The sequence below is a fragment of the Gopherus flavomarginatus genome, chromosome 6, assembly GCF_025201925.1.
Source record: "Gopherus flavomarginatus isolate rGopFla2 chromosome 6, rGopFla2.mat.asm, whole genome shotgun sequence".
NCBI classification, from domain to species: domain Eukaryota; kingdom Metazoa; phylum Chordata; order Testudines; family Testudinidae; genus Gopherus; species Gopherus flavomarginatus.
Window position 1 is genome coordinate 135,003,781 of NC_066622.1, and position 16,619 is coordinate 135,020,399.

The 16,619-nt window shown below is 46.5% G+C and overlaps 1 protein-coding gene across 4 annotated transcripts in view; it reads left to right on the forward strand.

Annotated features, from left to right (window-relative positions):
- The window catches only part of SH3PXD2A (SH3 and PX domains 2A), a 396,876-nt gene that overhangs the window by 113,505 nt on the left and 266,752 nt on the right, over positions 1 to 16,619 (forward strand). For all 4 annotated transcript variants that reach the window (XM_050957986.1, XM_050957985.1, XM_050957988.1 and 1 more), the window contains one exon: positions 5,632 to 5,707. In XM_050957986.1, coding sequence (XP_050813943.1) covers positions 5,632 to 5,707 — 76 coding nt within the window. The remainder of the gene's footprint in view (positions 1 to 5,631; positions 5,708 to 16,619) is intronic.

Genomic DNA, 16,619 nt, shown 5'->3' on the forward strand with positions numbered 1-16,619 from the left:
CGGGACCCTCTTAGGCGCGGAGCCCGATTCCCAGGAATTGAGCGAATCGGCCTAAAGCCAGCCCTGCTCACATGAGTAATGCCATTGATTTTAATGGCATTATTTGTATGAGTATCTGCTTGCCATTGTGAGTCATGGGTTCATAATCTGGACCACGATGTTTATAGGCTTGTACCTTTTAGCACAGCCGCAATGCTGAGATTGTTCAGTGTAAACCACAATGCTGATGAGCAGTGCTTGTATAGGAAGTCCATCTGGGCACTCAAAATAACTCAGAGAGGTGAAGCCTGGAGTGGGTGGTTTTGGTGGTGAATTATTTGTGGCCCTATATCTGTTATATCAAAAGGCAGAAGTTGCGTGTGTTTGTTCAGCATGATTCCATATGCTCATTTCCCACTTTCCACATACACTCCCTGTTTCCAAATGGATCCCTCACCCAGATGTCATGCTCACAAACTTCTCTTTGCACGTCTTATTGGTCATAGCTGGAGGTCCAGCAATGTCCAGCCTAGGACACCTCACTGATTGATTCCTGATCATTTTCCAAAAAATGCAGCTCAGACTCACCTGTTCCATGCTGCCTACAGCGGCCAACCTTTTGTCTCTTCCAGTCTCCGCTCCCCTCTTTCTCTCACCCTGTGTCCTTGTGATGTTGCCTTTGTTCCCAGTAATGTACTTTCTGACACAGTGACACGTGCTGCAAAATTAAATTGCATTAACGAGAACAAGAGGACATTTGTGAAGCTCCCCCGTTTTGAAGGAAAATAGCAATGTCTATTGTTCAAGTGAGGGACTCCAGGGGGAATATTTTTGCATCTGCCATGTTTAAATGCGTAAGAATAATAATTTCCTATAGTATGCGAACACTTGCCATGCGCCTAGTCATTCTCATCTTCAAAACTCTCTGCAGACATTTAATTAAGCCACAACCCCCACTCCTTCCCTCGCCCCCCAAAAACTAGAGATTCAAGCACTGCTATCCCCATTCTACGGATGGGGAACTTGAGAAACAGAGGGATTTATTTGTTCATGGCCACTAATCAGTTCAGGGGCAGCGTGCTCTGACTGGAACTAGAAGTTCTTGGCTTGTAGCCCTTCAGTGTATTAGAATCTGTCCTTTGTCTCTTTGTATCGTTCCATATTTGGTTTCATTTTTGTTAGAGATGGGCCGAACTGCCAAGTTCTTCTTCGAGTTATGGTACCTATTGTATTCCACCGAGGGTTTACACATGTGCTGTGTGTCAGGAGCCAGAGAACTAGAAAGCAGTAGTGTCCATTGGTCCGTGCGTGTGCCCTTGCTTCGCCTCGTGGTTTTGTCCGAGGCAATAAAGCAGGGGTGGGCAAACTAGGCACTGCGGGCCGAATTCGGCCTGTGAGCTGTTTTAAGCTGGCCTCTGAGCCTCAACACACGGCTCGACCCCGCTCTGGCAAGGGCACTGGGTCCGGGGCCACGCTATGTGACTCGGCTCCGCTCTGGCCAGGGCGCTGGGTCGGGGGCAGCACCATGTGGCTCGGCCCCGCTCCGGCCAGGACACTTTGTCGGGGGCCGCACCACATGGCTCAGCCCCGCTCTGGCTGGGGCGCTGGGTCAGGGGCAGCACCATGTGGCTCGGCCCCGCTCCGGCCAGGACACTTTGTCGGGGGCCGCACCACATGGCTCAGCCCCGCTCTGGCTGGGGCGCTTGGTCAGGGGCAGCACCATGTGGCTCGGCCCCGCACCGGCCAGGACACTTTGTCGGGGGCCGCACCACATGGCTCAGCCCCGCTCTGGCTGGGGCGCTGGGTCAGGGGCAGCACCATGTGGCTCGGCCCCGCTCCAGCCAGGACGCTTTGTCGGGGGCCGCACCACATGGCTCAGCCCCGCTCTGGCTGGGGCGCTGGGTTGGGGGCAGCACCACGTGGCTTGGCCCTACTCCGGCCAGGATGCTTTGTTGGGGGCCGCACCACATGGCTTGGCTCTGCTCCGGCCGGGGTGCTGGGTCGGGGGCTGCACCATGCAGCTCGGCCCTGCTCCGGCCAGGGCGCTGGGTCGGGGGCCGCCGCGCCGTGTGGCTCGGCTCTGCTCCTTGGAGGGAGAGCCCATTCCACAAGAGCACAAGCATCCACAATGTACCACGTCCAGGCATATGTAGGGCAGCCAAGTGGAGTTCGGTACACACCTTTGCTTCACGTTACGCCTTGGTGGAGGACTGTGCGCTGGGTGCTTTTTTTCTTCATTCAACCCTTCCATACTCTTCCTTGCACCCTCCTCTGAATTAGGGGCTGCTTGTTAATAACCCTCAGCGGAATACAATAGGGTCTATCGCTTGAAGAAGAAGAGGTTACTTACCTGTAACTGGAGGTTCTTTGAGATGTGTGTGGTCCTGCCCTCCTTCCCCTCTGCTGCAGATGTGTTCAATTTGTAGTGGAGAAGGAACTGAAGGCGCGGTCAGTCTGCCCCACCCTTTACTGCCTCAGACAAAACCCTGGGGTGAAGCAAGAGCACATGCATGGACCAATGGACACTACTACTTTCCAAGTCTCCAGCTCTGGACGCATGGTGCGCATGTGTAAACCCTCAGTGGAATGCAGATAGAGACCACACATCTCGAAGAACCTCCAGTTACAGGTGAAAGCAGCAAAGAGTCCTGTGGCACCTTATAGACTAACAGACGTTTTGGAGCATGAGCTTTCGTGGGTGAATACCCACTTCGTCAGATGCATGTAGTGGAAATTTCCAGGGGCAGGTATATATATGCAGGCAAGCTAGAGATAATCTGACGAAGTGGGTATTCACCCACGAAAGCTCGTGCTCCAAAACATCTGTTAGTCTATAAGGTGCCACAGGACTCTTTGCTGCTTTTACAGATCCAGACTAACACGGCTACCCCTCTGATACAGTTACAGGTGAGTAACCTCCTTTTTTTAATGTCCTGAGTGAGTTTCCTGCAGTGCAGGGATCATAAACACTCTCGTAGCTTCTTCCACTGGATTGTTGGTTTTCCACCATCTCATTAATATTTAGCAGCACAGAAGCCTTACCGTGTGTGCTTCCTCATGCATGAATGAGAGCAATGGGTTGACCATTAGTTACTTCCCTTTTCCCCGCAAGTGGCAGGGATATGTTTGCAACACACACCAAGTTGCTGCATCTGTGGAAGTGCCCTCACAAGCACAGAGCCCCCAGCAGCCGTCTGCTATACTTGTGTGTAAATCCATCCCTATCCAGTCATATCTTTGTTAGAAAGAGCTCTCCTGGCAGAAGCAAGAGCTTGGGAGGAAAATGTTGATTAGGAAAGTTTAGCCAGATTCTCCAGCTGTAGTTTATTGTATCTATTTTGCTGATATCCGCCTTTTAGATAAATAGTGCTAAATTATACACTTTGTGACCTTGATGTGGTTAAAAAGGCCTGCATTAGCCAAGCTAATTTAACTCCAAGAATAACCCTGGGAGTTTGTGTCAGCTCCAGCTTGAATCAGTCACTCTGAAGTAAAATGAGAATCATCTTCCTGGTTAAAAGTGTAGTGACAGCAAAACTGTAAGTTTTACAGTGGTTTTTCCCACTGACCCCCTCCCCCTTTAATTTAAACTTCTACTCATGTCCGACCCCAGGCACCCTGACTTCTACCTAGGAGAAAAAAAATTTCCAACAAAAATAATTCTTTCTCCATTGGTAGAAAAGTAAGTTATCTAACAATCCCTAAAGCCACAAACTATTTATTCACAAGGTTGGCTCACTGTCGGGGAAATGTAGGATCTTTTATTTTTTTCTCCTGCACAGATGTTCCTTCTACTCTTTTGCTGTGCCATGTGCTTAGAATGCTGAAGATGTTCTGTGTGGTAGAAGAAGAGAGGGAATCTGTTAAAAAAAAAAATAAGCTTCTTTTTTTTTGGCTGTATTTGCAAAGCTTTTGGGATTTTTTTTTAAAAGGAAATCTGTTCAGGTAGCAAATGTTACTGGCTCCCATACTCTTGCTGGTTGGACATGTATCCTTTAAGTGCTAATTAGATCCCCTGAGTCTAGCTGTCACTGCCATTGTAAATATTTGTGTTGATCTGTATGATAGTAGATTCAGTTCAGGTGAAATGAGAGGATCATACAAGACTTGCAAGGTATTTCCCCTAGCCCAAGCTTTTAGGGGGGTTGTGTCGAATGGGGGACCCAATGAGGGTTTCTTTGTGAGCCCCAAATCTGGGAGAAGATTTAAAAAGACTATATAGCTTAATGTATGTATTCTGACGTCATCACAGACTGAGTTAAAGTTGAGGACACACCAGATGGTTGGTAGGCATGGGACTGTCGGAAAGGTTAATACAACCTTCCTCCTTTGTCAGATCTCGTGCAGTCCTGGACTGGGTCTAGGTTAGTCCTTGTGGCAGACCGTTCCTGGGGGTTCTCCATGGAACAGTGAAGTGCTGCAAGAACTGTTGCTTGGTGCTCTCCCCTCGGAGTCAGTCATGAACCCAATCCCCATCATTAAAATGAGCGTATATTACCTGGAGGTCACAGTTCTCAGCATTTATTGCTTTATCTCGATCTGAGTGGAAAGCCATTGGAAAGCTCCAGCGCTGCAACATGTAGTCTCTACAGCCCATGCTTTTGTAGTGAAGGTTTGGCTTGACTGCAGTCTGTTCCATGTGATGCAGATTTAGTGCCTTCAAGTGCTTTGGCTCAGGGACTGGGTTTGTACAGCACTGAGTCCCATGGAGCCCTCGGTTGGTCCTCCGGCACTGCTGTAATAAGCATAAGTAATAACAACAACATGGATGAGTTGGGGATCTGCTGGGTTAATGTCTTAGTTTGCTGTAAATGTTCTCTATGGGTGAAATTAATCTCTGTTCAGGGAGCCAGTAGATCATAAGTGAGACTTCAGGGATCCACAAGCCATGTGCCCAGAGGTGAACGTCACCCTATGTGCATTTCCATCATATTTCCTTGTATACATTCTGTGCTTGTCCCCCTTTGTAGTATTATTTTTGCATGTGTCTGCGAGCAGGGCATTGATAATTCTCCACATTCACCGTCCCTGCAGTTGTTTCTCTCCTGCTCTCTCACTTGGGGGTGTTGTCACAGGAATAACGGTGAAGTGGAAAACATTTCCATAAGGGCTGGAAACTCCTCTGCCCAGTGTATCCATCCCTGGGAAAGCAGGAGTGCTCTGTCTAAGGGAACAAACCCAGTGGGAATAGTTCTGCCAACAAGAAGACAGATTCAGTGTTTTATTAAAATAACCTCTGGGCTTATTTCTGAGCAGCAGTTCTAGCCAGGTGGGTGGTCTCTCCAAGAGGGCAGGTGAAGCCTTCATCCTCACCAGTCAGGGAGAAGAACGGGGATTGGAGACAAGGCATTTGTTTTGTAATGAAGGATGAGTACCTAATTTTAGAACTTCAGAAAGGCCAGATTCAGATATTTGCCTGGGCCCTGTCCCAGTGCATACAAAGGAACCTACCTCTATTTATTGGAGTGACTGTACCTTATGATACAGTCTCGCTTGGACACTGTCACTCACTGCAGCCATTTCTCTGATTTATCAATCCTCTGTAAAACCACAGATGTTCCGAGAAATAATCCCTGCAGTTAGAGGAGACTGGGAGGTGAAGGACAGAGTGGCCCTATGTGCCATCTAAATGTATTTCTGTTTCTGTTGCAGATGCAGCTTCTGGATAAATTCCCCATTGAAGGAGGCCAGAAAGACCCCAAGCAGAGGATCATCCCCTTTTTACCAGGTAATGCCTTGATGATGGACTTAAACAGGGCAATGTAAGGAGTCAGCAACACGTTCCACGGCTGCTGAGTCCAGGCTAGGATGTAGGCACACAGCTTATGGTGACACTAATGAATCACAGGCTGCGTTAGCCATGCTGGGAGTCACAATGAACCACAGCCTTTGTTCGTGTCCAGCAGCCTCAATAAAGAAAGCTCTTTATATTCATTACAGATGGCCTCTCTCCTATCACAAGCTGCTACAGGGACAGGGATGTGTTGACTATCTGTAAATACTAGATAAGGGAATATTTTATGGAAGGAAAAAAGAATGAACATAACAAGTTTTTAATGATTTAAGAAAAAAATTACGCTAGACATTATGAAGCATTTTCTAATAGTAAGGCCCACTGGACAGCGTCACTGAAGTCCTATATTTAGAGAAGTTCTGAGCAGACTAGGTAGATCTGAAAGTCCAGCTGTGGACTGGCTGACTCTGATCATCAAAGGTAATAAAGGTTTTGCACCTGGAACTTAGTTGACAATTCTGATGATGATGCAGAAGCCAGGATAGGATCCACCTCCCTTTCCCATAGTGGAATAGGCAGTGACAGTGAGTGAAGAAAGAAGAAAAAGTTTATATTAATTGGAAAAGCAAATAGATGCTATCCTGAATAGGCACAGGGAGCTGAGTTGTTAGGTAAGAAAGTGCCATTTTTACACAGTACCTTTTCTGGCCCTTAAGGAATAAAATACAATACGTCTAAATCCCACGTTCTTTCATTCTGAAGGACTAGTCGGGCTACGGTGGTGTGAATGTGGGAAACACCGATTGTATGCAATGCAAGAGAGAGCCTGAACCAAAGAGAACCATAGGGTGAGAATGGCTTACAGCACTAAGATCAAGGGGAATCCAGTGTGGAAAAGCATAAAGAACAGGGGTCGGCAACCTTTCAGAAGTACTGTGCCGAGTCCTCATTTATTCACTCTAATTTAAGGTTTTGCATGCCAGTCATACATTTTAACATTTTTTAGAAGGTCTCTTTCTATATGTTTTTAATATATAACTAAACTATTGTTGTATGTAAAGTAAATAAGGTTTTAAAAATGTTTAAGAAGCTTCATTTAAAATTAAATTAAAACGCAGAGCCTCCTGGACCAGTGGCCAGGACCTGGGCAGTGTGAGTGCCACTGAAAATCAGCTTGCGTGCTGCCTTTGGCACACATGCCATAGGTTGCCTACCCCTGGTATGCAACATGTATGGCCAAAACCAAATGCAACTGCATGTTCATATTTCTACAGGGTGGGCCCAGTTCAGCCTGCAGACGTACCCATGCAGCTTCCACTGAAGCTAAGGGAGCTGTGCATCCACAACAGAGGGCAAATTGGGCCTACTGTATACAAAGAGGCTTATTTGAAAACAGGGCAAAAGTGACATTTCCCGCTGCTCTCAGGAAAGCTTAGAAGAGACAGAGACACAAAATGCTATTGCCTCCGTCTACCTCTCTGCTTTTGTTTCAGTTTGTAGTCCCCCTTTGCTCCATTAACAGAGTCCTCCTCCCACCTCCCTGCATGTCCTTCTCCCAACCTCACCTGCTGGCCTTCTTCACACTTCCCCGTATTGCTGGACTCTCCCCCCCATCCCTTGGTGCCAGGTATCTACCCTCCCTTCATTCAAATCCCCACTTCCATGAGGCTCACAAATGCAAACCCACCATGCCAGAAACATTGCCTCCACGGAATGGCCACTGTCGTCTAGGTCTCCTGACGCATCTCCTGGTGTCCATTTAGGCCCAGGTTCCAAACTCTTTATTTAGGCTGAACACCATATGTAGCTCCATTGACATCTGCAGGACGTAGGGTGACCAGTCATCCCTAGTTGTGCAGGACAGTTCCTAACTCTACATTTCAAGTCCTGGGGCTGGGCTGAATGACTCTGGGACAGCATGAGTCCCTGATTCCCTGTGGCACTGCTCCACGCCTGCCTGAGGCTCAGGGGCAGCGCCAGCCTCTTCACAGTGGTGGTGGAGGCTGAGGTGGGTTTTAGCGCACCCCCCACCACCATAAGGCCCTGCCCCCTGCTCCTCCTCTTCCCCCTGAGGCCCTGCCACTGGCCAGGCCAGAAACCAGAGCTGGGCAGTAGTAAAAGCTGCCAGGGGGCAGGGACACGGGCCAAGGGATGCTCTTGTGCACTCTTGCCCCCCGCCCAGGGCAGGTGGAGGGTCTGGGACTCCCCATACTGGCCTAGGCTCCCTGGGTAGCTCTTTTAACTGCCCAGCTCCGGCCTGGCCAGAGGGTGGGGCCTCAGAAGCAGGGGGCAGGACTCTTGAAGGTGTTTTATTTTTGCATTTTGAAAAGGTGGTCACCCTAGCAGGACTCTTAGTGAAGTTAAGAACTATTCAGCCTGAGTCGGGAGAACAGAATCTAGCCCATATTTTCTCTGGGCCAACAGACCTTATCTTTCTTTGTCTCATACAGTTCTGAGTGCACCTTTGCTCCTTAACAAAGAATAAATAATTATGGTTTCCACTCCCCACTAAGAGATCAAGGAAATTGACAAAAGGTTACGTGCGTGAGAATTTCTGAGATACTGGCCAGTAAATATCCCTTTGCCCTGACACACTATCACTTCTACAGCTCAGTGAAAGAGTAAGGAGCATGACAGATAGCCTCTCCTTAGAGTAATTTCACATACTTTCATACAACCACTTCCAGCCGAGGTCACAGGGGAATGATCAGGATGGCACCCGGAAGACAAGGTCCAGGACACAGTTTGCTGTTGAAGTCCACGTTCCAGACCAGCTTTCTGTCGTTTAGCTAGATGGCTTTGGCTATTGGTCAGAAGTTTAGCTGGCTGCATTGAATTTCACAAAAGTGGAGGGGGCTAAGCCCATTAAAAGGTTAACTCTGCCTTTAGCTATAAAAATGGAATCCTGTGTCTTCCCTGAGGGGCGATAAAGTGAAGTTAAATCAGAGTCGTAGTGGGAGGGTAAGGCCTATCTAGGAACACATTGTAGGCACTGATGCAATTTGAGGCTGAGCAGCTGCTGCAGTTGTTCAGGGAGAAGAGCTGAGTGGTTTGCAGGGAAGCAGGGCCTTGAAATAGTACAGTGCAAATGCATATGCCGTGAACGTCGGAGTCGCAGCCTGACAGCACCCTCCACAGATCTTCTGAAAAGCTGCAGCATGTTCAAGGCAGCACTGGCTTTCCTCACGCAACAGATCTCTTTCCTACAGACCTTTTGCAGCCAGATGGAGGCGGTGGTGTTTTCTGGTTAGAGCACAGCGCTGCAGAGGCAGCAATCTGGGTTCTGTCCCCCGCTGTGCCACTGACTTTCTGGGAATGTCACATTATATCTCCATTCTCCCAGTGGTAAAACGTGGTTAATCATGCTTACCCTTCCCTCCTACTCTAACCTGTTGTGGGATGAAAAATCCTCTGTATGGGAGAATTATTAATGTTCATGCTCCAAGCTGACACAGATGTTAACATCTGTCTCTGCAGGTGAGTTATTCATCCTGTAATTCAACAGGCATTGACCAATTTACTGTGGTTTGTCCTCAAAGAAGTCTAGATAGGCACTTCGCTGATTCCCAAAATTTGCCTCCATTCCTTGGTGGTGGTGGTGAGATATTGATGGGTGACCCTTATGGAGGAGTAGAGACCAATCTGTCCGTCATACAACAGCATTAACCCTTCCACCCTCCAAGGACTCTAGGGTAGGATATTGTTGTATTTCCCTAAAGGGGAAAAAAAATAAGATCAGGAAAACAAACTCGTTCTGACTTGGTGTCCCACATGGAGATGCTGCCAAACTCGAAGATGCTTCTGCCATAGTTTGTTAAACAAGGAGCTGCTATGTCCGTTCTGCTTTTAATGTCAGTTCGCCCCCTCCTCCTTTTTTAGCTGCTGCTGATCTGTTCTTTGATTTACCAGTGCTGAAGCTTTGTAAGGGAACAAGCTGCTCTGAAGAGTGACTCCACTAAATGTCAAACAACGTCAAACTATGTTAAATAAACTAGCTGCTGTAATTAGAATGCACATGGTATTTCTGCAGCCAAAGCGGCTGGTTATTGAAACAAATACCTGGCTATAAACTGTCCTAATTAAAAAGCAGGCACGAAAGAGGCTTGTATTTGAAACCTGCTTTTACAAGGGCATCACAATCCCCTTTGTTTATTATGGGCCTGATCATGCATGGTGCACAGTGCTTCTTTCTGCGTGGTGTTGAGTGCCCTAAACTCCAGATTGTAGTTTGAGGGTCCTTGGCATGTCTCCAAATCAGGCCTTATAAGAAAGAATGGAGCACATGACAGCACAAATACTCCTGGATGTAAACACCTGAAACCACAAGTAATGTGGTTGTGACTTCTCTCAATAACTATATGATTTCAGGTGCAGAGAATAAAGGGACCCCTTTTCTAGGTCACTTTCCAATGGAAAAACGCTCGTAAAAGACTGACTCACTGGGTCACACTTAGCCATTTTATTACTAGTGCTAGCAGAACAGGCAGAATAATTGATAATTAAGGCTGAAGTGGATGGGTAGATTGCATTGATGTGAATCACCTGCTGTAGCAACTGGGCTAGAATTAAGGAATATTCTTTAGAGGCTAGAACATGGGAATGGGAGTCAGGAATCTTGGATTCCATTTTCAGCTCTAGAAGGGAGTGTACTTTAGTGGTCGGAGCGGAGTGGGGGCGGGGGGTGAGTCTGGGCTCTATTCTGGGAGGCAGTGGGCCGTAGTAGGAGGAGTAGGGGGCTGGAAAGCAGGACTGCTGATTACTGTGTGCTGGTGTTATGGAATATTTTCTAGTGGCTGGAGCGGGGAATTTAGAGTCAGGGCTCCTGAGTTCTACTTCCAGATTTGGGAATGAGTTTTCTTTAGGGGTGAAGACTGCAGGTCAGGACTCCTCATCACTGTGTGTTTTTATTGCAGTATCATTATTGTTCCTCCTCCATGTCCTCACTTCTATTTGTTACCTTCAGTCATCGTATCACTTCTAACATTAGCTGGGGAAGGGACAGTAGTTATCTGTTTGTAGATTGTGCCTGCCTGTATTTGAATACTATAAAAATAATAATACCAATAAATTCCTGACTCTGCCACTGACATGCTGTTTGATCTCAAGCACGTCATGTAATCACCTTGTGTCTCAGTTTACCCATCTGTGAAATGGGGATAAGAAGGATTTATTTCAATTTACAGACAGAAAAAAAAAAAACCTATTGCCACTCCAGTCAGTTTGCTTGTCTGTTGTATTCTGCTCCCCGTCCCTTTGTCTGTGCAGATTGCAATTAGTCTTTGTTGTTCAGACAGCATCCTTTTGCTGTGGGGTTTGGTTCCTGCCAGAGGAAGGTGATGGAATGGCTGCTGCTGATCATAGCTGGTTTGTTGAACTGCAGCTTTTCCATGTGATTTTCATTGTATTGCAGTGGTAGTGATTGGCCCTTCCGCACTAAATCCTGCTGTTTCTGAGAGTAAAAGCATGTGATGTGTCACAGCGTTCTGAATTCTGTCAGCCTGGGAATGTCTGAATTGGGTTCACTGGGGACTGGAGTTTTATTTCCCCCCCCTCCATTTTTTCTTTTAATTTTCAATTCTCCTCCTGCTGCCAGACACCAAGCTCTCCAGGCAGATGCTTTCCGGCACTGATTCCATTGATGATCAGCCGGGGCAGTGCAGATGCTGCTTTTTGTTCATAAGGGACCCACAGAAGCCCATGGCAAAACTGCCATTGGTAGAGCTGTCAGGAAAATTGTATGGTTATTTCTCAAAATATCCCGAAGGTTTTTTAAAAAATAATTCACATTTTTTTGGTGTATATTTTTTCTGTTGTCTTCTTTACACCCTATTTTCGCATTTCACCACTGGAAAAGGAGTGCGGGGGGGAATATGAGAGAAACTGTGTGTGTTTGGGGATAAGAGGACATGGAAAACTTTTTTTTTTATTGAAAAGCTGGAAAACTTAAAGAGAGAGAGAGAGAGAAAAACCCATGAAAGCTTTTCATGGAAAAAAAGATGATTTTCATTGAAAAGAAATTTCAAATGAAAAAAGTTGATCAGCTGTAGTGAGGGGATTGTGGACAAGCCCATTATAACAGCATGTCATTAATGTCCTTGTCAGCCGGTGTTCAAAATATGCTGCCTTTATGCCCTGATCTACACTACAGACTTATGACGTTACAACTACATTGCTACGGGCTGTGGAAAATCCACACCCTACGGCAACGCAGTTACACCAAGCTAACCCCCACTGTAGACAGCGCTTTGTCAGTGGGAGGGCTTCTCCCGGCAACATAACTGCTACCTCTCTGGGAAGTGGAGTACCTGCGTCTTCACTAAGTGCTACAGGTGCGCAGCTGCAGCATAGTAAGTGTAGACAAGCGCTAAGTCACATACTCCTGTCGTTACTGCAACACAAAGAAAAGGTCATCGTTTGCAAACTCATGATCCCCAGTTCCAGAAACACAGATCTCAGCATAAACCACATCAGCCCAAGGAAACTGGGCTCTAGAAAGACGATCATCTGCAAGAGCCGCTCCTTTTGCTCAGGTTGTGGAAGGCAAGGGCGGCTCTGTCATGCTCCTGTTGAAGGCAGTGGTGAATGCATGCAGAATGGGACCATACTGTTCAGTGTCACCTCCAGGAGCAGTGGCCCCAAAGGCTAGATGAATCATGGAGATTTCCATTGCTGTAGACAATAAGCGTAAGCTAAAGTCAGAGAAAGTGTAAGAACCTGGATGGACAGAAGTCAGCTCCATTTGTTGAAACAGAGGCCTTGAAGGATGCTATAGGGCATGACCGTGGGGGATAATTTAATCGCTCTGACTGTTCAGTTACAGATCCCCATGCCATCAGTAAAGAAGATGGCTTGTCTTTCAGATGTGCCACATCCTGGACTAGAAATGGGCTCACACCCTCAAGCTTTATGGGTACTCAGATGCTGACCCCACACTCCAGTTTGAGACTCTGTATCTTGCACTGATTCCCACAAGAAAAAGTTGAGCCCAGGCTTCAAATGAGCCCTGAACCCTCCTGTGTGACACCTGAGCCCTGCAGAGACATTTAGAGGTTGTTTGTGTAAGCCTGGCCAAGAGGGAGGTGGCCCTCACCACCCTTCCTTTTCCTCCCCTTCACATTCCCTACTCTGTGCAAAGGAAAACACGCAGCCAAGGGGGATTGGCTTTTTGATTCCCAGATTCTTCCCTGCTGTTGGGAAGTTCATTCCCTCCCACCTTGCTGAATATCACAGGGAACCATGCAGGCTTGGAAGCAGGCTGGATACAACAACATAGGCGAGGTGGCAATTCAGGATACACCCGCGTATCAATTAGGTTCCAGTCTTCCCCTCCACAGCTCCCTGCTATTCTCAGGTGGAGTCTGCATCAAAGAGGCATTTTGTCCCTTCTCTGTCTTTCTCTCTTGTCCACTTTTACTCCTCCCGCTAAAGGAAGGAAGAATCACTAAAACAGTGTTGCCAAGAAGATGTTTCTTTGTCAGCACTTCTCTTAAAGTTGAGATGGGAGGCCCCCAACTAAAATCCCAGATCTGTGCATCCCCAGGAACCAGTCACTCCATAACATTAAATGCACCAGGTCATTTTCTGGCCTCTTGCATATCCAGTGATCTTAGTGATTTAATTAGGAATGCATGGATGTAAGAGGGGATAGAATCTGACCCTAGCTAGCCATAATTAAACAGTATAGATAGATATGAATAGGTGCATCTATTTCTCATTGCTGGGTAGCAGGACCAAGCCACCCTTCTACTGGTTCCCCTGCAACTATTCCTCTGCTCGTTTAATTTTAGATTTGTTTCTCAAGTGCCAAATCAGTTACCTGGGAAGAGACCCCAGTGCTCCTCCCCACCTACTGATGAACCACCTTGTTAATCAGGATCACCTGCAGTGGTGCCGGCTCAAATCCACAACTCAGGAAAAGTTATGCCTAAGAATTAGTGTCTTGACTCAACCTTGAAAGTACCAAGAGCCAGGCTAAATCTGACAGATGTGTCTAGGGCTTCCTCCTCATTGCTTGTACCCGAGAGTGCACTGTACAACAATCACAGCCCACACAAGATTTCTGAAATAGGGAGTGCACTCATTTTGGGGCACAAGTAACAGGGACGCCCCATACAGGCATTCTAAGCTGGACCAGAGGAGCAGTAGGACGCCTGGCTCCTGGTATTTGCATGCCTGTTTTGGGGGGGATTTTGCAGGAAGAGGAAGATCCTATATGATTGTAGGAGGGAGAGTGACACACTTCTCAGGATACCCAGGACTGGGAGTCATCTTGTTATCCTCTGCCTACTGCCAGAGGGCATCTTTCTTGTGGTAGCTGGGTGTCAGGGAGCTGACACTACAAGCCCTTCAGTTGCTCAGGCACTCTCCTCTGGGGTATGCCAGCCTTGCCTTTGCCAGGCGAGTTAACAGTAGGTACATCCCAGTTCCTGAGTGCCTTTGAATCATTCCCCTGTGACATCCAGCCCCTGACACTGGCCACTCAGAGAAATCCCAGATCCTCTCCCTCAAGGGAGCAGTGTACCTCAGTTTACCAATTTTACCTTAAACCATCATTTCTGTATAACACACAGTACTTGTGAGCTCTTTCAATAAAACAAAAGGAGATTTATTTAAGAAAAAAGAAAGATTTACCTAGAAACAAGAGAGTGGTGGAAACAAATGTTTATAATACGAAAAAAAAAAAAGGTCTACACTTTCCTATTGGTGAAAGCAGGTCCCCCTCCCTGCCCTCCCAAAGTTCAGTGCGTTGCAGAGCTGTCTGGCTGCACAGGAAGATGAGTCTTGGCAAGTTACAAGCTTTTTGTAGATACCTTTTGTGTTACTCTTTATGAATAAATATCCTGCACGACACACATTTGGTGTAGTGAGTATGTCAGGGCTGAGGTGAAAGCTGTTTGCAAAGTACAGGGCATTCTTTGGTAAAGGGTCTCTGTGTCACAGAGGGGGACCCTATACACCGCTACCTTGATATAACGCCACCCGATATAACACGAATTTGGATATAATGTGGTAAAGCAGTGCTCCGGGGGGTGCGGGGTTGCGCTCTCCAGTGGATCAAAGCAAGTTCAGTATAACACGGTTTCACCTATAACGCGCTAAGATTTTTTGGCTCTGAAGGACAGTGTTATATCGCGGTAGAGGTGTACTTTGAAAGTTCAGATGCGTGTCAGGTTTGAACCTCTGAACGTTGAGAGCTTCCCATCACTAATTGGCAGACAGGTACTGCGCAAAGGAAGGGGATGTGCAATGTGAAGAATGGGCCATCCCAATCTGCTGGTCTGGGAGTCCAATCACCTTCACTTCTGCAGGGAAGTCTTCCCCAACCCCTCCCGCCCTTGAACCTCCCTTCATGGGATGCAATGAAAACTCCAGAGCAGGCTTGGAGAGTTTCCTGGTCTCTACATGGGAATAGCCATGGAGAAGACACTAAGGGCCAGGGCTGAGATTGTCAACGGAGCCCAAAGGAGTTAGACACCCATCTACCATTCAGCACCATTGTGTGATGGGCTCCTAAATCCCTTAGGCCTCATTGAAAACCCCAGTCTTTTCCCCTTCTTCCCCTCTCTACTTATTGTTTCCGCAGTGAAATGCACTTAACCTGTTGTTTAATAACCAGTTCGGTTAACGCCCAAGTCCCATGAGAGAGAAGAAAAAAAAAACTACAGCTGAGTTACAGTACATGATTCAGAAGGCCCATGCCTGGGAGAGCAGAGAAAGGTGTGACTGTAGCAACAAATGAGCTGTTGACTTGCACACCACCCAAATAGTTGGATCTGGTGAATGATGGCATAGGCGGAGTATGTTTGCAGCAAAGTCTGGTAACTCCCTGTTTTGAAGAACGCAAAGGTAGCTTGAATAACCACTAATAAATATTGTGTGGGAACTTTTCTTGACTCAGTTTCAGCTCAACACTTGCAGGCTGCAGCAGAAAAGTAGCTCTGCCAATGAACTGCATCCCAGGTGGCTATATGTGTTTTCTTTCAATAATGGCTTTTATATGGGGAAGAGGAAGCTGAGGTGAAGAACTAGAACAGGTTTGCAGATGCAGCAGGATTTAATACACGGTGAACACCAGCCGTTTTCTCTCTGTTACTTATTATTAAGTGTCACAGTCCTGTTGTTTTTATGCAGGGTGAGAGAAGATGGAGCATTATTTTCAGACTGCTTGAGATGGTATTTTCATACATAAATGGAAATGACATGAGGTTATCCTAATGGTTAGAATTATGGTGATGTTTGGTTGCTGTGGGCCATATTCTGATCTCATACTGATGTAACTCAGGAGTAAATCCTTTAAAATTAGAATCTGCCCTTTTATAATTTGTTAAATGTTGCTGAAGTTGAGTGTCTGCATTGCCTTGGAAGGATTTTCTGCATGCCTTCTTCACACCTTACCAAAGCTAAATGCCCAATGCTTTCAGTGGGAGTTTTGAATGAAAAGGACCCTTAGAAATTACAAAAGAAGATTCAACTGAGCTGTCTTATTAAAGGCTCTTTTCTTAGCTTAAAAGGTCAATGTCAGGTTAACATTTAAAAATAAATATATTTCTTTATTTGTTTTAATAATTAAACCCTAGATTATTTGATAAACGAAAAGTATTTTTAAAAAAATCTGCTTTGCTGTTCCCGTTGAGTGTTTACTTTTTTGCATTTCACTGAGCCTGAATAATGAAAATAGATTAGTTAGGCCAGGTGCACACTACAGCGTTAAATCGATTTAAACAGCGTTAAATCGATTTAACGCTGTACCCGTCCACACTACAAGGCCCTTAAAATCGATTTTAAGGGGTCTTTAAATCGATTTCTGTACTCCAGCTAAACGAAAGGAGTAACCCTAAAATCGATTTTACTATATCGATTTAGGGTTAGTGTGGACGGAAATCGAAGTTATTGGTCCCATTCTTTT